At 42.6% G+C, this 25,851-nt stretch overlaps 1 protein-coding gene across 1 annotated transcript; it reads right to left on the bottom strand.

The window, feature by feature from the left end:
* Positions 1-910: 910 nt before the first annotated feature.
* IREB2 (iron responsive element binding protein 2) lies at positions 911-25,851 on the bottom strand. Its single transcript, XM_048956202.1, has 22 exons — positions 25,544-25,851; positions 23,670-23,759; positions 20,585-20,750; positions 19,311-19,448; positions 17,161-17,385; positions 15,732-15,801; positions 14,390-14,573; positions 13,754-13,893; positions 12,896-13,067; positions 12,052-12,152; positions 11,404-11,520; positions 10,022-10,181; positions 9,102-9,237; positions 8,332-8,416; positions 7,600-7,756; positions 7,218-7,342; positions 6,854-6,958; positions 6,476-6,618; positions 5,621-5,768; positions 5,412-5,534; positions 4,566-4,751; positions 911-4,043 (listed from the first exon to the last, which is right to left on the bottom strand). Exons 1-22 carry the CDS (start codon positions 25,560-25,562, stop codon positions 3,933-3,935), a joined length of 2,901 nt encoding a protein of 966 aa, XP_048812159.1. The 5' UTR covers positions 25,563-25,851; the 3' UTR covers positions 911-3,932.

Raw genomic sequence — 25,851 nt, 5'->3', positions numbered from 1 at the left:
ACAAAGCGCCTGGCGGCAAGCGCTCCCCTACCGGCCCACAGCGGGGCTGCGTGCGGTACGAGCGCGGAACAACGCGGGCCCCTCTGCCTCGATGGTTTACCACGATCGAAGCCGTGCTCGGCCCGCAGCGAGCCGGGCTCGGGGCTGCCGCCACGGGCCGAACCCCGCACGCTCGGAGCGAAGGGCGGGCGGAACTGCGAGCAAGCAGCAGGGCTGAGCTGCGATGGAAAGAGCTCTGCGGTTACCGACACCGCCTCCAGCTCCTAGCATTGCGTCGGTTTGAAACAGAACAGCGTTCTGGACGTGCCTTAAAACGTGCCCCGGGCTACGGCCAGCACAGAACGGGACACAGCTGCGGCGTTACAGACCCACAACACCTGCAGCACCACCATCATTCGGGAGGTGGGCGCTTTCTGTGCCCGCCCCGCACGGCGCTGCGTTGGTCGGCTGAGGCAGGGAAGGCGCTATTGGTGCCTCTCCGATCGCTACGGTAACGAAGGCTTAAATAACTGAGCAGACGTGGATGCTGGGTCTAAAAGGCAGGTGTAGAAGATGGGCAGCTGTCAGACAAACCCCCATCAATTTTTGCAGATCTACCACTGCCTGCCGTCAAACATAACCCACACCTGATCTACATTCTAAATGAGAGCAGACATTTTCCTGAAGGAAAAATACACAAATTATTCCAAGGCAAAATGACTGATAGAATATCCAGAGCTCAGCCAATTCAGAAAGTTTCCTTCTAAACCAATAAAGCACACTTTGGAAACATCAGAGAGATGCTCCTACTGAGCAAATCCACTGAATGCACCCTTTTCCTTGCTCCCTCCCAACTTCATACATTCTTACCAGTGCCATGTTAGTATCAGTCCATGCCTCCTATTCAAAATACATGGTGACATACAAGAACTGTGATACAATTTTCTTTATTAAAAATAATTTACAGTATCAGTAACATTTTATGCACAATTGTCATCAGCTGAACTTCTGGTAAGATATCTATACAATACACACTGAACTTAAAACTTCAACTCTTTTGTTGGCTTTGAACAGCAGACATTGATTTGCAGTTGCTTAAATACGATTAATATACAGAATTTCATGTCCTTAAACTTAGGTGTAAAATGTATAAACATCAACACTATCCCAAAGCTTGGTCATTTGGGAGGGCACAAAGAGTAAATGCTTAGAAAAACTGGAATATTCTTCTCCAAATCAAACTGGAGAGAGAATTCTAGGTTAAATACATCTAACACAGTCACTTCTTCAAACAGGAGTATTTCCTCCTATGCTTTAAGATACTAGAAAGTCTAATTGAACAACGCTTTTTTTGTGTGATCACAGCAATCCTCTGCCTGCATTGTATCCTGCCACTGCCAGAAGCAGGCTTCCCTGCTGCCCATCCCAAGCTCACAGATCCTAGCAGTGAGCTCAAAGTTCAACGTCCTGCCTTCATTGCCAAGCTACTGACCCGACCTGACGGCACTCCCTGCTGCACAAGGGGAGGGGGACAGGCACACGACCATGGATCATGGCAGCTCACTACTGGGCGAGAAGCAGAAGATGGGTACATAAACAGTTCCCCTCAGCACCTACCACCTGCAGGCATACGTGTCCTAAGGGTGGGAGTCAGTCTGCACAAGTCACAAAGATGCTATGGACATCGGTGTGGTTGGGAGAGGACCCACAGCAGCCACAACAGCAGGAGCCTCCAGGCTGACAGCATCTGCACTCGGAGCTGTCTTTCACTGACATTAAGGCATAGGAGTGCAGCAGATTTTAAGTAGTCGTTACGGTAATGAAACCATCACACTTCTGAAGAGATGAGTATTGGTGGCAATAACTCTAAGACACAGCCCTTGAAATTGCACTTCACAATACTGGTTTACCTTGACATGGCTTGGATCACTGTCTCCTGAGGCAAGGAGCGTCACTGCACTGGGAGGGCAGGAGGCTGAGCCCCACTCAAGCACTAGCAGTTGCACAAGTATTTTAGATAGCCCTGCAGCTGTACTTCATTGATCTCCTGCACAAAGCACCACTGTGCATCAGCTCTAAAATCAGATCTGTTCCTTAGTAATGAACATGCATTTTCTCCAATTATGAATATACCTTTGAGCTGGAAAAGAAGTATTAGATGCTGTTAGACAAGTAGCAAGATCACAATTCTTGATAAAATTACCAGAATGTACCACAGAACAGAAACCCATCCAGCATTCAGTTGAATACAGTATTAGAAAATGCATTGATGTATTACCCATATCACTGGTATGAGTCACTGGAATAGCTTTTCTCATCTCAGCTAAAAGAAAAACACAGCAAGATTATTGGAACAGGTTATATAGAATTCCAAACCGTACGGAATTTTGTCTAGCAAAAAAAAAAAAAGGTATCAGAACTGTGCCAATGGAATTGAAGTTTGCAGCTGAACTGTCTCAAAATTATGTTGTATTGATCTGTGTCAGGGTTTATTTTTCAGATTTTTAGGCATGTCATAAACATACTATTTAAGGATGCCAAGAGTGCACATGTTGGTTTGCACGTCAGCTGGCTTAGCATCTAGTTATAGACTGAAAACATGCAGTAAAACTAATGGAGTCTTCTGGCAAGTTAGGACATTTAAGACAATGTTTATCAAGATCCAAAAATCTAAAAGCAAAATCTTGCCAATTCATAGCAGGTTTCTGCAGCTTTGTCCTCCAAAAGCAGTCCACCACTCTACAAACAGAAGTGCTATCATGAAGCTGCTCAAGATACAGGAGCACAGAAATACCTGAAGCTATCAGTAAAGACAAACTGGCACAGATCAGAAGCTCTCAGTGACCAAGCTAAGTGGTAAAACAAAAGCATTTCTGCAGAAACTGTGCATCTTCCATTAATGTTAAATACAAAACAGTTTTTATAAGCAATAATTTGATTTAGTGGAGCTGCAGTGGCCAAGAGCCCAATCTGTTCAGAATTCTGTGATCTTCAGCAGGGGAATCTGATGCCTGTTTGGAAGAGCTGCAAACTAAAAAAACATTCCAAAGCATTAAAAGGCAGCATGGCTACCTCAGCAATTTAACATGTGACAAGTGTAACTGATTAGACATAGGCTGCATGTAAAGCAGAGTAATTAAGGAGTGGTAATACAAATTCTTAAAGGTTAAAATACTGAGGGAAGTTCTCTGGCAAATGATATCAGACAACACAGTAAAAACCAATGCTACAAAGGACAAGCTTGAGGAAGATATGACAAAGCTCTCAACTGAAGGACACTGCAGAATGCTGGGGGGCTGCACTTCAACACCAGCCACGTACCGTGGGCATTCTCTTACAAGCAGAGATATACTTCTATAGCCCACAGCACTTCATGGGTTGATCACTTTTCCATCTGGATCCAGAAGGGATATAATGCCATACAATAAATGGGACACAGGGGGCCTTACGTGCCCATCATTTTAAAAGACATTCGAAACTGAAGATCTATTTTGAGCTCTGGGTGCCAAAAAAGCAAACCATCCGTTTGCCCTTTAACCTTCCATACCATCTGCTACGCTTAAACCAACAGCAGTACACAGATTTACAGGTGCAAAATTAAGTGGAAACAACTGCAGAAAACCTTCTTACATAATAATCTTCAGCACAATCGGTTTGAGATTTCACACGGTTTATTTACAAAATGGTCTGAGAAAACATCCCCTCCATACTTACAGCTCTCTCTGCCATAACACACGTCGATTTTAGCAATGTTTAATAGCACCATTAGAATATTATTTAAAATCAGGAAGGATCTTGCTGCAGTTACAATGATTCACAATCTTTTACATCCATGGACGAAGTAACTTAGAGCACACTAGGGCTGCCTGCAGTTCCACAGTACAGATTCCTGGGTTCACACAAGGCATTTTCAGAGTCACCAGTTAGTGCGAGGTACCCACAGTCAGTAGCTACTATAAGAATCTTCGAGCCACAAAGTTTAGACTTCCACCATTTTTGTATAAAGTTATCTCCACATCGTTGTCAAACAAGGCAAACACGCTGAACACTTTCCCAGTGCTTGTCTTCAAAACAAAAGCAAAGAGACACCCATTAGGAGTTTCCCTTTCACTTCCCTTTACTTACTTTCAGTTAGCACATTAGAAGCAAGTTCTGCCTAACACAAACTCATTCAATCTGATTATCTGCCACTGCACAACACAGACACTGCTAGGAGCAGAATGAAGACTTAACCCAACAACACGGTTTTGATCCAGTTGAAACTGTGCTACACACCTACTGTTAGCAAGAAAAACCTACATCCCTACAAGGGCACAAAGTACTACCATATAGATACCTGACACAGGATACAAAACTGAAGCCTCCCTCAACTAATTGTGCCTTTGTCTTCAGAAGAACACAAATGAGACTCAATTCTGCTCTGACGCAGCGCCCATAATTGCACTTCAGTACAAACTTCAGGCCAAACTATCAGTTTACTTTCAAAGAAGATGAAGTATTTTTTCCTGCTTCCAATCATCAGGACCAAAAGCACATGTTAACCATAAATGTGATCAATAAGAAATTCAAAGATACTGCAGATGTACCTTAATATCCAAAGTCATTTTGGGCGACAGCTCTGGAGGGAATAATATAGAGAACTGCTCTCTGCCAGTGAGACCCAAAGTATTTGGATTTTCTCCAGGAAGAAACTGAAGTGGAGCTATGCCAATTCCAATCAATTGGCTTTTATGGACTTTTTCATAGCTTTCAGCTAGGACAGCTTTAACACCCTGCAAAGATACAAGCAATTCTGTATTTCAGTACAAAGTTAAATGCAAAGTGAGCTTCAAATATTTTTATGTAGAAAGTCCTGCAGTTCAGGCATATAAGCACTTTGTATGAAGCCTGCAAATAGGGAACATTCTAGCTGTAAAACTAGACAACAGCAAATAAACCTCAGCAGACCCAGACAGTATGAAACAGTTTCAGAATGCACAGTGACTGTGCTGTAGCTGACAGGCAGCAAGCCCCAGCTGGAATACAGCTGCTTCCTTTACTCCAGAGCTGTACAGAAATAACTGGCTAACTCAGAACATATCCTGAGTATTACTGGAAATTAGTTTATTATTAAAAAAACTCTAAAAACCTATAAATACTCTGCAGAATCCAATCAGAGTCCAGCACTGGATGCCTAAGTTACCTCAAGAAGTCTGGAGGCCTAAATGATCTCACATGGTCATCAAATTCAGAGCTACCCTTCTGACCAGTCATTCTCCTCCATGAAGTCTATAGCATAAATTACTGTTAAGCAAAATGCAGGATTGCATTCAACCTTGAATACAGGTTCTAAATGTTTATGCCCCAAATTAAACATTATAAAAATATTTTTAGATAATAAAAGACCCCACAACACCAAAAACCACAGATATCAAAAATCAAGCTAGCAGTACCAGTAGAAAAGGCCCTTTTGCTGCCCAGTCTCTTGAGCTGCCCAGTCCGTACTTCTTTCCTGCTAAAATAATTACAGGAATGCCTTCTTTCTGGTACAATTCCGCTGCTTCAAACACATCTAGCTGTGGAACAACAAAATTAAACAGCCTGAGTGAGTGAGATCTTAATCCATATCACAATTTTGAAGCAGATTCCTAGGTGTTCTTACCGTTTGTCCTGATGGAAAGTGAATTGTTTTAGGAGCTGGTTTTCCTATGAACTTGTTCAGAAGCTTGATATTAGCAAATGTACCCCTTGTCATCACAGCATCATTACCCCGCCGAGCCCCATACGAGTTGAATTCACGAGGTGTGAGTCTAAAATAAGAACATTTAAAAAGGAAACCACTTTTTCATTTGCTTTCCAACAGTGCTGTGATTACTCTAAGTACTGCAGCATCACTCAAAACCACTAGGTTATCAGCACAGGATGTAAAGAACTATTTATCAAATACAATCATTATAAATCATGAACATGTAAATAATTGCTAGATTATTCATAAGCAAAGCTGCAATTTTAAATGCATCATCTATTACTTCATTATGAAGCATTATGAACAGTACGGTGCTTACAGAAGAATCATGCAGCAATCATTCCAGCTCAGAAGTTGCCACAATAAAGCAGTGTGTTTACTAATCCCCTAGCAGCATGTGCACCAATAAACACTGCAACAAAAGTCACAGCCTTACTCAAATCAAATGACAAACTAAGGAGTAAAGGTTTATTAATTTTTCCCTTTCCTGTAACACTACTCATTCAAATGGAATGCAAGTTAGGATCAGTCTGTACTGCAGGCTATTGCTTTGTCACACTCCATTGACACTGATTATAATACTCCTTTACAACACGCCCAGCAGTGGTGAAGCCAAAGCTCAAGCACTGTGTTCAGATTTGGGCCCATCATTACAAGAAGAGCATTGAAGCCCTACAGCATGTCCAGAAGAGAATAACAGAGCTGTGAGGAGCAGCTGAGGGCGCTGGGACAGGTCAGCCTGGAGAAGAGGAGGCTCAGGACAGAGCTTACCCTTTGTTAGTCAGGTACTTAGCAGCAGCACTGCTCCTTGCAATGCTTCCAGCAGGAGATATGTGATCTGTGGTTACAGAATCTCCCAAATAGAGCAAGACATGGGCATTTTCAATCGGCTGCGGGGAAACCGGTTCTTTGGCCTGGGGAGGAAGGAAAACAAAAGGGTTTTTTTCTTACTAAGAGCCTTAGAAACAAAAATATTTCTGCAAAAGTTAAGACACATGGATACACAGACTCAACTTATTCCAGATATACAAACAGTATTTAGAGGACTGAGGAATATTATTGATGATTAACTCTATTACTTATATGGTGAGGTGTTACTGGAATAGCTGCTCCTTTTCTAGTACATAGTGGTAGATCCAGCATACTCACAAGTTTATCAAAGAAGGAAGGACATCTGATATAAGTGGATTTCAAGTCCCAGGGAAATAAAGGTGACTCAGGCGCTTCCAGTGAATTCCATCGTTTGTTTCCTTTCTACACAGAAGTAACCAAAACCAGAGATATTGATTTATGGCCTACTTACATTCTGAAAATGAAGACTTACTGGTGACCTTCTTTTGAGCTTGTTGTATGTTACAAGTTATCTTTCTGGATAGCATTAATACATGGTATGCATATCAGTCAAATTCTGATTTAATGTAATGGAAACAAGTGGCAATCCAATTATATTCAACTGGAAAATATTATAAAGCTACAATGCAGTGCACCATTTAGAATAAAAGACCATTCTCACCTCCATTTTCTCTTTCAATTCCTTAAACATAGATGATATCACACACTCTTCCTCCACTGTGTGTAGCTCCTTCCGCGTGGGCCAAATATCCCTTAAGTAGATACTTCTGCCATTAAAGCCAGTGCCTAAGCAAGGTTTTAAGCAGAATGCTAATGAAGTCTTTAAGACTATTACTGTACATACATTCATACATGCAGACACACACACAGCTTTTCAGAGAACTGTATCTGAAGAGGACTTTTTTTTTTTTTTTTAACTACAACACCAAAGCTTGCTGTGCTTTCTCTTTAATTGCAATGTTGATGTACGCTGAAATGCACAGGAAGAAACCCCTTCTAGGCATGCATTAGAAGCAGGAATGTGAGAGGTAAAGAATACTCACCCAAAGGCTCAGTCTCGAAGTCTATTCTAACAGTGCCTGCAATAGCATACGCAACTACCAGTGGGGGAGAAGCAAGGTAGTTGGCACGGACACAGTCGCACAGACGTCCTTCAAAGTTCTTTGTTCCAGACAGCACTCCACAGGCAATGATATCACCCTGCAAGGCAGGCCCATGGTTATCCTCCAGGACCTCATGGTACCACAACAGCTTACGTGAGTTTTTGTTGACTGAGATGCACTTCTTGCATTCCGCTTCAAATACGTAACCTAAACCTTCAACACAGAGGCGTTTTGTTCTCTGGTGCTGCCCTTCCTTCTCCCATGAAGAGCTTCTAAACTTTTAGCAGATGTGCTCCCTAGCCACTTCAGTGAACTCCTGCCTTAGTTCTTATACCCTTCTGCTGTTTCATAGGAGAAAAATGCTGCAGCTGTTTACACACTGCTGATACAAAGCAGTCCAGGACATAAGTCTTGAAAATCCCTGCACATTACATCCTTTCTAAGATTAGGTTCCATGTATTCACGTTAGCGTTGATATCCATGTGCCACACAGACTGTACTTGTTACACCTATTTCACACAGCTACTGTTGTCTCCCTCTGAAAAGCAGATGCCTAACATCACACCACAGTCCAAACCAGGAACAAAAAGCTTTTTTTACACAGAATACTGCATCTCTTGATCAGTTAGCAGGGCAAGATGTTCCTATACCCCATAAGCCTTAGAGCTCTACCTGCTTTATTGCATTCCTGATGGCTTCTGGAAGGGGAGCAGTGTTTCCAACACACGTTGAACATCCATAACCAACAACCTCAAACCTACATTGGAAAAAAAAAAATAAAGTAGCACATTAAAAGATGAAGAGCAATTTGTCAGGTTTGTGGTTTTTTTTTAAGCAGTTGTTACTAAGAGGAGTTTTTCTTTTCCTCATTTGGTAATTTGACTTTCTAGGAATTGCATTCCAGACACTGCATCTGATGAATGCAGGCAAGATACAAGGTGATATTCCTGTAACCACCAACCTAAGCCAAGTCAAATATTTCTGTTCAGCAAGTTCTGGTAACACAAAGGCAGCAACATTCTTCACAGAGTAATCCTGTAACGCTGCACAGCTGTATGGACAGTGTAATTGTTACAGCTACTGAGCAACCAAAAGCATGCCCAACAACAACACGGCTGAACACTAACAGACTGCCCTTAAGAATTCACATCCAGCTTCCATTTCTGAAATACAGGACTAAGTGCATTCTGTGAAAGCCACTTACACACACAGCTTGTTACTGAAAGCCAGAGTTCAGCTAAGGTAAAGATGAAAGGTCATGAAGTTGTAAGGTAGGAATAAAATGGAGTGAAGCTTAACTTCAACCAAACACAAAATTAAAAAAGGATAAACTAGCAAACTTATGAATTAGCCATCCCAAAAAGCAGAGCAAGTGTATTTACCACCCTGTACAAAACCACATATACTATTTCCTAGAGTTCCAATCAGGAATCAAAACTTACCCAAGCTTACTGAGGTATGGTAATACTCCACTGGAACTGAGGTAATGTGTAACCATTCCACTGCCTGGTGACAGACTAGTTCTTATGTAGGGCTTCACCTCTAGGCCAGCTTCAACTGCCTTTTTGGCCAGGAGTCCTACAAAAAAAGACAATTCATATTTTTATGTCCCTTAAAAGAACATTTACATTATGCCAGCTTATTCAGTTTTAATGAATAAGGGACCTTCAGTTTATTAAGTTGAAGCAACTACTTGTGAATAAAGTTACTTAATTCATAGCAATATAATTCAGATTTCTGTTCTCACTCCCATTAAATATTTTGTTACATTTTCTGTAACAAATTTCACCACATTCTAGCTGGCAGTCAGCACTGCACTGTCTGCTCATCTACTGACAAAGGCCACACAGCTTCAGAGGAAAGCTTGCCTGAGCCACAGAAGGAAAACAGTAAGGACTGAGCAGATTTGGGGAAAACTAGCCACAGCTTATGATGGGAGGGCACCAACTCCTCAGCTAGTGATAAAGGCAAAGGGCAATTTCTCAGCTATCTGGATTTTCTCTCCACACTGCTGCTACCCACAGTGTTCAAGCCATTAGCATCCAGGATGAAGGCAAAGGTAAAGCCTACCTCCTGCCACAGCTGTGTCCATACGTGCATCCATTTGAAGACAGCCCTAAAACTTATCTGTAAAAAATGCTACCAAATAATTTTGGAATTACTATTATTAATGCTGCTTTATGACACAAACTTTGAGATTGTATGACTGGAGAGAAACTTGCAGTGCATAACCTCCAAAACACACAGGTTTAAACTACAAGTCTACTGTGTGACAATCTGAGGTCGTTACAGAGAATCTACAACAGTGAAGGCAAATAATGGCAAAACAAGGCACAGTCAGCTTCCATCAGACACAACATACCTGCAGCGAGCATGACGGATGGATTGCAGTTATTTGTACAGCTGATTACTGCAGCAATGACAACACAGCCATGAGAGAGCTCGTATTGGTTTCCTTCATATTGAACAGGTACAACGTCATTCTGTTTTTCAGCTGCAATCTGAAACCCTTTAACACCAGCCTAGGTAACAAAAACACACATTAGCAAATATTCACAGGCTCAAAGAATCACAGGATGGCTTGTGTTGGAAGGGACCTTAAGGACCATCAAGCTCCAACCTCCCTGCCACAGGCAGGGCTGCCAATCTCCATCCAAACACTGCACTACACACAGTATGGCAGTGCAGGTAGATGAAGCAAATCTTACTTTAGAGGAATATTCAGCTGTCCCATAGGAAGCCTTCAAGAGAATTTTTAAAAGCCCTCAGTTCTCCTCACTTATCACATACAGGGATCTTCCTTCTTCATAATTATGTTAACTGCAACAATGAATGTTGCCAATGAATAAATGCCAGTCAAAATGTGGTTGGTATCACACACACCTCCTGCTCCAAATGAGAGATTAAGCCCTTAAGAGTAGACATCTGATTTCATAGTTTATTTCTGAATTAGAGCAATTCCCAAGGCTTTATTTGGAAGAGGACTGCAACTAAAAGCAGAATGAACTCTCCAGCCCCTCAGCACTGTCAACCATCATCAGCTATGATCTGTCCCCACCACAACAGACCATTCTGTATCATACATCTCATCACAAGCCAGAAAGGCTACAGCCAAGACAGAATTTTGAAATTAAGTGGAAACATTTCCGATCTAAAGCTATTGCTAGACTTCAACTTTAATGAGGAACACTAAAAAAACCACACTAATTCTTACATCAGCTGTACTCTTAGATGCCTATGCATCTTACTTACAAAAAAAAAAATGAGCTGAAGAGTGCTCTCTGAAGTGAAGTTAGGCTTCAAGCAAAAATCCCTTATTAGTTAAGGTAGATAAAAGTAGTTAAAAACCTCTAACAGTGGGTACTTTCAAATCCTGGAAGTATTTCTGCATCTCTTAACACCAGATGATTTTTCTTCTTGTAATGTTTGGGAAAATAAGTAAAGTGTTCAAAAAAAACTAAGACAAATTAAAAAATATTCTCTGAACTTCCACTAGTTAATTCTGATGTTTTCCCTCCCTACCAACCTAAATTGGCCAAGTAAGGACTTTCCAGTGTCACATTTATGACAAGGTACACCTAGGATTTACCAGCTACTACCTTAGGGACTCTTGTCAAGCAATAGAAGACTTCAGATTATCTGTTCACATAGTAATAAGTAGAGCTCAGCAGGTGTGCAGGGAATAAATAACATTTACGTGGATTTTAAGAAGTACCTTTTGAAGAGTACAGCAGTTGTACAAACCTTTTCATTTAAGCAGGTTTGGAAGTCACTTTTCATGTTACTGACAGCCACTCTATCTTGGGATCTCTTGGGGCCACTGACATGAGGAATTATAGAACTTAAACTAATTTGCACTACCTAAAAAAAAGACAAGCAGAAGAGAAAAGCAGGCATTGTCAGTCCCAGTTTCACACTGTATTGAATGTAGAGATGCTCAGAATCTGTTTTGTTTAAAATGCCAGTGTTTTGAGACATTAAAACCAGCCTCCAGTTCCAAGCTGTTACACTGCACCAGGCTGTTGGTCACAGGAAAGCCCAGGTTAGGAGGCACCTCTGAGATGGAACCCAGCCTTCCATTGTAAAAGCAGCCCATTCAGCCAAACCCTCAAAAGGTTCTTATTATTACTCCTAACTTTTCCATCACCCCTAAGACTTGCATATGTACTTGGGAGTGACATGAATTCAAGATCTATTAGTTGAAATGAACATTATTCTACCTCTCCTCTTCCCCCCGTGCCTGTCCATGCCTTAAAGCATGCTCTGCTTAGTAAAGTGAGTTAGTAAATGCTACTTAAAGTACCAAAAATCACAGCAGGAGACAAAACTTAAATGCACAGCTGTTACTTGTTAGGAAATCAAACAAAGAGCAGTAAGTCATTTCAAGCATACCTGGGAATACTCGGGTTCTCTGGAAGAACTCTCATCATTTCTGAATAGCTTCACAGCTTTAAGATATGCTTCCATAACCTCAAGCTTGGCCTCATCGAAACCTTAGTAAATTTAAACATGATAAAGTTGCATAAAAACCCCACCAACTCTCAGAAATTAACACTTCTAATTGAAAACTGTCCTTGAACATTGAAAGTATTTCCTCTTCAAGGCATACCACTACTTATTACGTTCCCAAAGGAACTATTCAGGAATGATACAGAAATTAAAATACTGGGGAAAGTGTCTGGTTTTTTTGTTTAACTTTCCCTCTTTGTATTAAGGAACAAAATAAGCGACTTAAACATCACAAATTGTAGCTAATTAAACTTACAGATTTGCCCCTTAGGTTTATGAAGATCCTCCAAATTAAGACTTACTTGTTAAAGAGAGATCACATGTTTAGCTGATAAAATCCAGCAAAGCTGGCTACTGTTAAGAAATCTGATTTGTTTGCTCTGTGCTGACCAACCCATGCATGTTTGTCATTAAAAATTCTTAACTCAAACATATCAGATTTCAGCTTCAGAAAGGCTTAATAATTCAGGTAAGCTTTCTCCTTATCTGTTTGTTACTCTGTGATCTTCTCTATTAGTTCTATCTTGAAAAGAAATGGATATTCTTCTGCCTTAAAGTTGTCAGTGGAAGTCTTCAAATGGAAGAAATCACAGTGAAAATCAGAAACGTGCTGTGTATGGATTCACTGTTTCATGATCTTGATTTGGTTTTGTAGGGACATTTGATTTTGCACTGCCACGTATCTGAAACTATTACAGTGAATGACCTTGTAGGATTTCATCTTTACCTGCATGCTTTAAGTGCTTCAACGTCACATTATCAACAGGGAAAAAGCTCAGAATAGCACCGTATTCAGGACACATATTTGCTATCGTGGTTCGATCTGCCACAGACAGTTGGGAAACTCCACTCCCAAAGAACTCCACAAATTTTCCAGCGACTTCAGCTTGCCTAAGATGCTGTTTAAAAGAACACAACAACACTTGGTGTGCAAAGAAACAGTGGAAGCAATGCCTCTTGCAAACAGCAAAAATACCCACAACCTATGAGATACTGAGTACTAAATTCAAGGCTGGATGTTGACATTGTAAGACAGACTTCTATTGGCAGTGGTGTTTTTCAGATGTCCAAGGCAAAAACAGATGGATGCTTCTCAAAACATCACACCAGAAAGAACGTTTTCAAAGCAATCGAAGCTCTTAAATGCTTAGACACTGGCTGTCAACCAACCAGAAAAGGAAGTTTTGTGCCATGCTGGCAAAGCCCTGGCTTCAGAAGGTACATTTTTTAGTTATACCAGTTCATAACTACAGATGGGCCTTTTGTCTTGCAACACTTCAGGAATAAAGGGTACCCAGAAGTTTAAGCTAGAAGAGAAGCCTACATGCTATCAAAAGAATAGAAAAAAATAGAAAACAAGGATTCTGTGCGTTCTTTCTCCTACAAATAGGCTTTATCTTTTTAAGAGAGCTTATAAGCAATCCACTACATAAGACAAACACTCCAGAGGACTATTAAGCAAAAACTCTTAGACATTGTGGGAATCCTTCTGCATCACTACAACTAAAGGCATGCCAAGAATCCTGCCAGGATTTCACTTCTCAAAACCCACAGGTAGCTCTGCCTCAGCAGGCACTGAACTCACCTTTGTAATGCCCAGAACAATGTCTATGGACGTAGCAAGTGGGCTGGCTGTGCCCGTCAGTTCACACCCAACCACCTCAGGCAGAGTGAGAGTAACCGGCATCCCCAGCATCACAGCTTCTGTTTCAATTCCCCCAACACCTGCAGTGAGAATATTACCTTGTTTTTCATCAGTCTAAGTAAACAGACACTAAATATTTCCAAGTTCTGAAGTCTAATAAAACCCTTCCTATAAGTCTAGAGGCCACAGCAAGAAATACAGGTGATTTCTATTAAATACTTGCACATGAAAAAACAAGCAAGACTACTGCTGAAGTTGTTTGACTTCACATTTAACTAGAAAGATATTCTAAGTTTTATTTTCTGCGATGAAGAAAATCTTAATCCAAATTTTACAGTACATGCACAAAAAGCAATTAGGATATCAAAGGTTTTTGGTTCTCTTTTTTGCTATTTTCTTTAAATTGCATCAAGCAGTTTTTTATGGAAAGAAATTTCAGTAGAGACAGAAAAAAAAAAACAACCACATTCTGAAGATTTACAACTGAGCCTGAAACTCTAGGAAGAAGAAAGTATTTCTCAATAAAGCTTCAGTAAGCCTTTCAAACTGCTGTCAAGTTACTGTTAGCATACTTACCCCAGCCCAAGATACCCAAGCCATTTACCATGGTTGTATGAGAATCTGTGCCAACCACGCTATCTGGATATAGGAAATCTTTCACGTCAAATACAACTCTTGACAGATACTCCAAATTAACCTGGTGTGCCATTCCAGTCTCTGGTGGTATGATGGAAGTGTTCTTGAAAACTTTTGAACTCCACTGTTTTCGTTTTTCCAAAATGAGGAAAAGAGAGAGATTTTTCTCAGGCATTTATTCCATTCTTCTCAGAACACAGTTAAAACAACAAAGCTGATATGCAATGCAATAGTGTTTGCTACTTATGTGCCTCGTGCTCATTATTCCAACACTTACAAGAGTTCCTTGGATCCTATGCATTCTTAAATGGTTAACAAACCCACACACTCCATTCTGAATCCATAGCTCCTAGCTCCCAAATGCAGGGCTGTACAAGGCTCTTGATTTCTAGCTCACGCAACTGATTTTCAAGCACAGCCAAGACTAATATTTAGACAACAGAATTAGCATTAACATTCACCACAGATTTCAGTTTAGGTTTTACATACCTGTGTGGGACTAAGGAAGCAATTTATACAAGTGCCTCACTACATGCAAGCTCAGGATGCCACATAGCTACAAAAGAAACTGCCATGGAGGCTCGTAACAAAACCCAGCTCAGTGGTTTCCCTCTTCATACATACAAGCTGACCTGCAGCTTTTCTGAAAGCCTCCTAGTCTACTTACATGAAAAGATTTTTAGATCATTTGATCAGATTCCTAAGCCACATTAAATTAGGGGATGAGGATCAAACACCAATGCTGCAGATCCCTGGCTAGAAGGAAGCTGACATTCACCACAAGATTTACATTCAAAACAACTCTGCTGGCACTGCTGCCTAGTTTGAGAGCAGCAATCCTTCAATATCAGCTTCCATTTAATATTTCTATTTTCATAAGGTTTGCAACACAAGCATGGACAAATAAACTTGTTACCTGAAAAGCCCATTGTGATCTACAGCACAGAGTTCATGAAATATCAGTCAATTGCAGTTCAGTAAGTGCTTACTTTGTCCAGTACCTTCACACTGACAACACCAAACCAATCACTATCCACTTTTCCAAATCATTTAAATCTTCTCTCCCCTTTACACGACACCTAGATTTACAATTTCTGCTGTATAGCAATTTTAAATTAAAACCCATAAACCTGTTACAAGCCCATTTGATACTCACACTGAACTCAGATTTACAGCCTGACAAGCTACATTACGTAATGTTAAACACCAGGAGGCAAACAAAGCAAGATGTCCCACCCACCAAAACATGCAATAAACAAAATGCACAGGTGCACAGACATACCTTAAAAAACTGAAGCCTCTCTCTATTTCTGCCAAATTCCATCTCTTGATTTTTCAATACTGTCTCAGGCCTAGAAAGACAGCAAGTTGACAAGTACTATCATAAACTGTTTCAAAAGTACAGAAGAACAAGTTGGTTTTGCTTGTTTGATGAAAGACAGTACAGCCTAATAACATGAATTTTGATATCCTAAGTGATATTCATTAAGATGCTGACATTCATTACAAAGGAGTAATCCACAATTTAAGAGTAACCTCTGCTTTGAGAAAAAGAACCAGGAAGGGAATACAGCAGGGGAGTTGGAACTAGATGACCTTCAAGATCCCTTCCAACCCAAACCAAACTTGATGATTCTGTGATTCTATGAATATACCTGCCTTGCAGCAGGAAGAAAGAGAACCTTCAGTATTACAGAGGTGTATTTTATTGCACACCATGACCTGTGAGGTGTCACAAGGTTAGCAGTGCAGTGTTCTACAGAGCCCCGAAGGACAGCCATCATTAAACTGCAGCTTAACAAATGACACTGCTGGTTTCCTGCCAGGATAGCCAAAAACATCACTAATTCTGCATTCCCACACCTGTACTGACCAGAAACATTTGCATATCTGTAAAATTACAAACACAACCAGTGTTTATATTTCACCCCAGTCAGGCACAAAGAGATACTTGAAGAGCCTGAGAGAAAAGGAATGGCAGCTGAAAGAAGATTACAATTGTCACAGATTGAATGGACACAATTAACTGTTAAAATTGAAGACCTTTTTGAAGGAAATTGAAGGAAAAGAAACAGATGAGGATCCCCTGTGCCATTACACACAAGCAGAATGTACAGTGCATTTCAGCTGTGTGATTAAGTTCAACTCTTTGAAAGATCAGATAACAGCAGGGCAAGGGGAAATGGTTTTAAGTTGAGGAAGGGAAGATTTAGGTGGCTGTCAGGGGGAAGTTCTGTACTATGAGAGTGGTGAGGTGCTGGAACAGCTGCCCAGAGAGGCTGTGGATGCCCTGTCCATCCCTGGAGGTGTTCAAGGCCAGGCTGGATGGAGCCCTGGGCAGCCTGGACTGGTATTAAATGGGGAGGTTTGTGGCCCTGCATGTGGCAGGGGGTTGGAGATTTGTGATCCTTGAGGTCCCTTCCAACCCTGGCCATTCTGTGATTCATCACAGAAGTGATGTTTAGGCAAGTCCATAAGGGCTGGAAACTCCTCCAAGGATCCCACAAGTGAAAAAAAAAAAAAAAAAAAAAAATTACTTTTAGCCATAAAAATCAGTGTTTCATTGAGGCTTATCTGGTAATTAAGGGAAGTCTCAAAATGCAATTAAGAGCAGTATTCGCACTGTTTACAGCGCAATCTCTATAGACTGTCACAAGCAGAGCTTAACAACACAGAACAATGCAAATAATCAAAGGAGCAAGTTTTCATACTCAGGCACTGGCTGAAGGTGAAAAGGGCAGAGGATAGGTGTGTTCTCTATCTGTGCAGAGAACTGCCCCGAGGCACGGCTCAGCTCCCCAGCACTGCAGGGCCCCTTGCAGCTGCTCTGACCCCGGCACGGCAGTTTCCGCGGCTGGCCCTTCAGCGGAGAAAGCTTTGCTGCTGTCGGCTTCTGCGCCTCACCGCCCCCAGGGTTTGGGGCATTCTGTATTGCACTGCAGCAGTGAACAGAAGAAGAACGTCAGTTTTGTTTGCCCTCCCCACCCCACAAACCATTTGGAGAAATAATTTAATGAGGAGGAAATAGATCTCATTTTATTCTAATGCGAAGTGAACTCTCGCTGAATAAGCTCCCTTAAACGTAGCAAAGTAATAACCAGAAGTGAACTGCCCTGGATTGCCTGAAGCTCTGACACCATTTGACACCATTTACTCCTCCCATGTGGTCACAACAGGTCAGCAACACTCACAAACCACACTGCAGAGGCTAAACTCAGGGCTTTAACATTCGAAGGGCTGGGCAGAACCTCATCCAAGCAGTGGCATATGCTGCATGTTTCTTACTCCAGAGCAGTTCTACACATTCATTAATGTCAGAATGATTTACAAGACAAAGACTTCTCAAGGAAAGAAATGAAGCTGTCCTATTCAAGGTGGCTTTTGATATGAATTGTCAAAGATTCAGATACATTTGATGCTCACATCAACTCAGTCAGAAAGCAGAGATTTGGTTTTATTTTTAAAAACAAAGTCCAATATGCTACCCATATTTGTGCAAGTTCTCCCATGAGAGCTAAGTAAGTAGTTGTGGTGAAAGGTGAATGATTTAGCAAATACTCAAATGATTAAAACAAATCATTGATTTTAAGTAAATCCCCTGCTCTCTGCTGCTTTAGCACAAGAAGATACTTAGTTATCTAATGGTAGAATAGCACAGGGCCACAGAGGATACCTTGTCTTAGGCTCATGGAATTAAGACCAGCAGGAGATGGCAATTGTATAAAAGCAGCACAAACCACCCTGGGGAGAAGGGTTTCTTATCATAGGTCAGCAGCTGCTGAGATCCTGCAAGCTTTCCAGAAGCCAAAGGACAGTGAGAGGCTTTATCGTTACAAAGCAGCACGCTGGGAGAGCTCTTGCCAGCACTTGGTGCTGCTGATAATTTCAGGTTAGCCCCATTGAAATCGACTCAGCTGTCCCTGAATGGGCAGAACTGCAACAGCACACACACAACACCACTTCATATCTTCTTGCTCTTCCCTCTGAGCTACTTAACCCAGCTGAAATCCTGCATGTACCTGGACATCCTACAGAAGGATGCCTCGCACAGCCATACCCAGCTGCTACAGGCCTTTTCCCTGCATTTTTAGGAATCCAGGAGGAGCTCAATTGACACAGTTCTGCATGACTCTGGGAAGGCTCTGTGATGAATGGGGATAGGGGTGGAGGGGAACTACGTTATGGGAAACGTTCAGCAAATGTGGAATAAAATTCACGTTCTCTTCTGCAGCATTATCTTTCTAGTGCAAGGCAGCCCCAGGCTGTTCTCATCACATTACTGCCTGTCAGGAGAAGAAAACCAGGCTGTCAGTCTTCCAGATGTAATACTTAGCCAGACTCCTACAAGCATGCTGTCTCCACGGCCTTTTTTTCATCTGCAGTAAAAATCAAGGCCTATATAAAGTCACAGTCATAACTTAGAAGCTGAAATTACAACCTTTCAGTGCATCCAGTAGTACTGCCAAGCCATTTCTCCAGAGCTGCGAGAAGGCACTTGCATTCAATACTAATCAAGAAAATAACTTTTAACAGTAGGAACAGCGCAAAGCAAGAATTACAGCCACTCCACCTCATTCTCTTGAGACATACTATTTTCTGGAAACCATGATGGATCCAGTTTATTTCTGCAATTTCTTGCCCAGAATTTGGGTTACCAAGACAGCTCCAAGCGTAACACCTCACAATCATTCTCTCTCCTTCTACAGTATTACTTTCTCCACTTTTACCAGCTCTCTTTCAGGTGCTATCAGGTCTACTTTCAAGGACAAAGATTTGAGAAGTGATTTACCAGGGTAAACAGACAGCTTAGTAGAGGGTAAAGGGCATGGTTCATGAAAAGAGAAGAAAAGAGATCTGTTACCATTTGCTGAAATCAATCTGCAGAGAATGGTCAACAGTGAGATCAGTCGGGCAGGCAGGATTGACTTTCACAGGATCTCCTCCAGCATTTCTTACTGCTTCCCTCATGGCAGCAAAATCCACCATTGCTGGAATTCCACTAACAGAAAGAAAGCAAAGTAGCACAATAACGTGGGACACACATGCATTACACTCACAAACCTCTTCGTAAGCCCAGACCCACTTGAGTTCTATTTCAGAAGTTAAAACCCTACTGTTTTATTCTCCACATTTTGGAAGTGAATGAATTGGCACTAATTCACAACAAGCAACAGCACGTTTTAAGGTAACAGACCTACAAAATACAGCAACACCTTCAAGAAGACAATTACTTGCTCTTTTGCCTTGCCATGTTTCTGAAGCATAATGTTCTTCTCTTTAAAACACCACTTTTAGATACTTATTACCTTATAAATACCTATATGAACACTGCTCAAGCTATCCTTTAATACCTTGGTATATATTACTACTCTTCTTACAAAGCCACTCATGTCTGAAGCTCACAGCATATTACAGAATCAATACTCTTGTTACTATTACACTGATAAGTATACTTGAAGCACACAACTGAAGAGAGAACACAGCATTATTTAAATCATTTTTATTTTGCCTGATATCCCGTTACTTTATTACCATCACATTCTTTCTAAAACTCTCTTGTTCATAAATACATCATTAATTAGTCTCCAGGACACCTTAAATCTAACATTCCCAAGTTGCTGAAGGACAGTCCTTACCTTACAGCTATGCTGTACTCAAACCACATCAAGCTATTATCTTCAGAGACTTTAATGTATGCATCATTCATTGTTTCAACTGGATTACACACACTGGTGGAGCATGCAACATTTAATCTCCAGTTGTGTGAAGCACAAACTGTGTTTCAATGAACTGTCAGCCATCTGGCTACAATCTAAACGCCTCCACTTCCATTTGTGTTTTGGCATTAATCCTGTGAAACACCCACTGTAGGCCAACAGCTTCAGCTTCACCAACCTGCAGTAAAACCAAGGCACCCTAAGGAACAATTCCTCTTCTCGTGCCACACGTAATCGTGACGTCTCTGCTGAACAGCAGAAGCACTGCCTGCATTTCTACTGACAAAGAGAGAAACTTCAGTACCCAGCAGCTAGGTGCTGTTCATTGCCAAGCTGAAGTACACATGCTACTCACTGAGCTCTCACAGGTTATTTGACATTTTTTCCACACACTCATGTATGCAAACACTTTACTTACGTAAAATCTTGAAGAACAACTCTGGCAGGACAGAAGGGCACTTCAACATCGTTCTGCTTTGTTTTCCAGTCTAAAATGTTCATAGCATCTGTTTCTTTCACCAGGAAGCCATCGCAGTTACGGATGCTGGATTCAAACAACACTCGTATGGAATAAGGCAGAGTATCTAGGGCAAAACAAAACAACTGGCTTAATTAGTGCAACACCCCCAACTCATCATGTCTTTATGAATTACTATTTCACATTTCTAAGGAGGTCCACTTCACTACAAATCAGAAGGGAGAGCTGTGGGAAACAAGCTGCCTAGCTGCTGTGGGGTTTGATCCTCACTATAGAAGGTGGAACGGTACAGCAGATGAGTTGCATTGAATTTGAACTGAAGATGCCAGGGTTTGCACTGTGTGACTGCACTGTGTTACGCCAGCAGCAGACAGGAAGGTATGCTGTGCTGGCAGGAGATGCACACGAGGCATATAGAGTTGGGGTTACCAATCAAACAGAATGGGAGAAAGGCAACACTTAGTGGAGTATACTAAGAACTTTCTGTTTGTTCATTTCACCATCTCACTACTTGAGATATCAAGCCAAGACAACCAGTGCCTGATATTTTCTTCTTCAAAAAAAAAAAAACAAAACAAAACAAACCACTGTGATTTCAGGACCAGAAACTCTTCTGATACGTGCCATAAAATTAAACATTTCATAAAATACAAAGAACAACATTTCACTAAACATAACTTCCAGGGCTTTGTCTCTGATCTGGGCTAAGGTACTGAGAAGAAACAGCTTCCTGGCACGGTAGAACTAAGGGAACTGGAAATGAGAAAGGAAAAAACTGAGAGAAAAGGAGAAGCATCACTGCAAACAAAGAATTCATTTTCCTCCATGCATCATTCATCCTTTGCATCATAATTCAAGCAGACAAATAATTTAATAACAGTGAGAAGTATGAACAAATTAGTTACAAGAAGAGTTAAACAACTCAGTTGAGGCTTAAGTTGATCAGTAAGTTCATCCACAAGCTGCTAATAAAGATTTACTGTTCTCATCATGCACCTTGCTAAGGTATTTACTGCTGTCTAACCCCCAGACAAGTCATTCAAAATAATACAGAATCATCATCAAAACCATATTTGAATCAACTGTAATAGCACCATTTTACTTTTAAGTCAAATTACCAGAACAGAACTGCTTGACGTACTCCTTACAAGCACAGTTAGCAAGGGGTGTTGTTCTGTACAGGTAGCAGTCATCAGCAGTGCAGGATGGATGACTTTGCTCTACCAGGGGCTACCAAACTGGCAGAGTATCCACAGCACTGTGCGTGGTTTTGGGCCTCCCAGAACATGGGACATCTCAACAAATCAAAGCACACCCAGTGAAGGGCCTTGGAGATGGTTACGGGCTGCAGAACGTGTCACAGAGCTGTGAGAGCTGCACCTGCTCAATCTGAGGAGAGAAAGCTAAGTGCACTAATTGTAGTCTTTCACAGTTGATTGGGAACTGCAGAGAAGGTGAAGCCTGCCTTCTAAGAAGTGTATGCTGAAAGCACAGAAACAGCCACAAGGTGCAGGAATAGAGACCACAGTCAGACACAAAGAAGATGATGTGATGGGGAGGATGGGTAAGTATAGGATTATAAGACACAGTGGAATCCCCATCCTTGGAGACTGAAGTGAGAAAGGCCGTTCAAGTCAGCCCCAGTCCCAGCAGTAATGCAGGCCCAGCTACCATTTTACCCACAACAGATTACTATCATCAACACTAGAAAAAAAAAAAAAAAAAAAAAAAATCAGATTTCCCCCCCAAACAAATCACAAATAAATGAATTAACAGTTGCATTAGAAATCTGATTAACTTAAACAGGCACTTATTGTCAGACCATGGTCAGAAGCCCCAGGGCAGAGCGCAAACAGGGCAAGAACCAAAATTAATGCTCTAGCAACAAATTCAATTAACAATTCCAGATAATGGATTTCTTATTACAATCATCCACACTGCACCTAAATTCAATATCTTTCTAATATTCAGTTAATACAAGGCTTCCAACTTCTGCCCATCAATTTCTATTGGAAGAGAAAGACCACCCTAACTAACCTATTCTGCTTGGATTCATTCTGTGAACATTTTCAAATTTCACTGCTGCTCCAATCTTTATTTGGACATCTTAGATAGAAAGCAGTATCTTCTGTTTGAATTTTCACTACAGGCCCTTCAGAAAAACAAAAGAAACCTACAGAATGGGCTGGTTTTGCTGCTACCACTCCTCTGCTTCTTCTCAGACAAAGCAACAAACAGAAACATTTTGCCCCTTCCCATTCAAAAGATTAACTCCAGTATTACATTAGAAATTTGCAAGAGCACACAGCTGTTGCACAAAACTTGGAACAGCCACTGTTGCACTAGCAAGAGCTCCTCCCTCTTTGCTTCAAAAACAGGGACATAATTATTGCTGCCAAACATGGGCTTGAAGTGAAATACTCTGTGATTTTTAGTTAGGAAATGTTCTTGAATATTCTTGAAATCTAATGTTTCTGAGCATGTTCAGTGTATTTTTCACCAAACAGCACAACTGAAAGAAGATCCCAAGTACCTCTAATATGTACCTCAAGTATCTTAAAAGCTTAACACGAAAGCTAAGAGAGTAACAAAAATATATTCTGATCACCTTCAAGAGTAGAACCCATTCCAGCTGACTGTGACCCATAGCTCTCTCCTTCTGCATTTCTGTCCCATCCCACATCACTGCACAAATACTTTTTATCTTTTAGTAGCCATCCAGACACAGAGCCCAGTAAAAAAAAAAAAATATATCTTTTGGGCAGCTATTAGTGATATATTGCCTGCTAATGACATGCTGAGATTAAGGATTTGTTTGTACACCACCAAAACTCACCCTTCCACAGCAACCGCAAGAGCTATCAATCAACTTCATAAAACAATAACAGGGGAGAAAATTATAAGCTTTCAAATACATGCATTAAGAACTCACATACACAGTGCACCTCCTAACACTTCACAGCAGTAAGTGGTGCACATGTACTGCAGGTACTGCCCTCATTACAAACGTAGAAGTTATCATTACCATACTTGGTGCCTCCAAGCTTTGAGACATTGTAGAACCTCTTTCGTGGATGGTTTCTTAGTTCTTCAATTATGGGCTGGTAAGGGCTTCCTGAAAAAGAAAACACAACAGAGTTATGGATATCATACAATCTTTTGAGTTGGAAGAGATCATTAAAAACCACCTGGTCCAACCCCCCTGTAATGGACAGGGACACCCACAGCTCCATGAGGAGCTCAGAGCCCCCCCAGCCTGACTCTGAATGTCTCCAGGAATGGAACATCCATCACATAACAGGGCAACCAGAGAGCCAGAGCCTCAGTAACCGTAGTGCCAAAAACTTCTTCCTTACATCCAATCTAAAAGGCCCCTCTTTCAGTTTGAAACCATTTCCCTTTATGCTACCACAACAGACCTTGCTAAAGAGCCTGTCCCCTTCTTTCTTCCAGCCTCTTTAGATACTGACAGACCACTCTCAGGTCACCTCAGAGCTCCCGGGCTGCACAGCCCCAGCTCTCAGCCTGGAGGCCTTCCATCGCTCAGGTCATTTTTGTGGCCCTCCTCAGGATGCACTCCTACAGGTCCATGTCTCTCCCATGCTGAGGATCCCACATCTGGATGCAGCACACCAGGTGAGGTCTCATAGCACAGAGCAGAGGGGCACATCCTCCCCTGCTTTGGATGTACCCAGGATATGTTTGGCTTTCTGGGCTGCAAGGGCACACTGCCAGCATACCTGTGTTCTACCCTTACATCCCCCAGCTTGTACTGGCACCCAAGTGCACACCCTGCTCTTGGCTTTGCTGAACCTCATGAGGTTCTCCCAGCCACAGCTCAGCCTACCCAGGTCTCTCTGGATGGCATCCCGGCCCTTGGGCGTGTCAACCACAGAAGGCCAGGTCAATGATAGAAGACTCTTAACACCAAGTTTTCATTTCTGATTTTACCAAAAATAATACTTCTCTGGGCTTTTACGTCAATTACATATGGAGATGTTTTAAATGGATTAAGACACTTGATGAGATAGCTGTGTGATTAAGACAAACGTTAATATTACCAGGTACGCACAGATCATGCAAATCACCAGTGTAGCCAGAAGCCTTAACACACGTTTGACCTTTATTGTCTTCGTTGACCATCTACAAACGGACTTAATGACTCAGATAAGGACAGACATGTTACAAAGCATAAATCACGATGTGCCAGGCTGACAACAAACAAGAGACGAGAACAGACCAACATATTAAGCAAAAATACCTCTTCAAGAAGACCGCCAGCTCACAAAACAAACGTTTTAATTCAATCGCTAGCAAACTAAACGGGCAGCGCCAACGACAGCTCATCAAACCTGAAGAATTTCATCGAAGCTTTACGGAATTCAAACCCGGATCACAAAGAGCCGGGAGAAAATGGACCCGGCTGCGCCATGGCGGGGCCGCACGGCGAGAGCAGCACAGCGCAGCGCTCCGCAGCACCGCCTTTGTCTGCCGCCCGGCCGCCCCGCACCGCACCGCGGCCACAACAACAGCGGACAAAGGCTGCGCCGCGGGCAGCCAAACAACGCAGCACCGGAGAACGGGGAGAGACGCGACGGCGGCGGGCAGGGATAAATAACGGAGGACGAGCGGGAGCCGGCGCCGAGCAGCGGCGAACGAAGCGGTTCCTGCGGGCGGTACCGAGGGTCCCGCAGCGGCGCGGCGCACAGCCGCCCCCCCCCCCCCATCCCAGCCGAACGCCGCGCGCTCCTCCTCCCCTCAGCGGGGGCCGCGCTCCAGCCGGGCCGGGACCGCCGCACCGCCGGCCGGATGAAGGGCCGAAGCGAGGCGCGGGGGTCCCGCCGGGAGAGCGGCACGGCCCTCGGGAGCGCGGGCGGCGGCCGGCCCGCTCGCACCGACCTGGCCTGATAGCGTCCATCGCCGGCGACCATATTAGCTCTGCGGGGAGGGGAGCGGGATGCCGGGGGGGAGCGGGGCCCGGGCGGGGCGGCTCGGCTCTCGCGAGATTACGCCACCCCCGCCCAGCTCCCACCTGCCTCTTCGCCGCTCGCGAGATTCGCCGTCGTGCGGCTGCGCGAGGAACGCGCGGTGTCGCGAGATCTCGAGCGATGGGCGGAAGTGGGCGAGTGAAGGCGCAGAGGCGGTCCGCTCTCGCGAGAGCTGCGAGTTTAACGACGTCGGCCGCGGGGCGGGGCTGCGCCGGGAGG

Source organism: Lagopus muta, chromosome 10 (assembly GCF_023343835.1).
Source record: "Lagopus muta isolate bLagMut1 chromosome 10, bLagMut1 primary, whole genome shotgun sequence".
Lineage (NCBI taxonomy): Eukaryota > Metazoa > Chordata > Aves > Galliformes > Phasianidae > Lagopus > Lagopus muta.
This window is presented reverse-complemented; position numbering and strand designations above follow the sequence as displayed.

Coding starts and splice junctions, on each gene's coding strand:
- IREB2 (XM_048956202.1), bottom strand. Junction 7,757..8,331: donor TCAGGAATGCAATAAAGCAG/GTAGAGCTCTAA, acceptor CCTGCCTTGCAG/GGTGATATCATTGCCTGTGG. Junction 7,343..7,599: donor CTTCGAGACTGAGCCTTTGG/GTGAGTATTCTT, acceptor AACCTTGCTTAG/GCACTGGCTTTAATGGCAGA.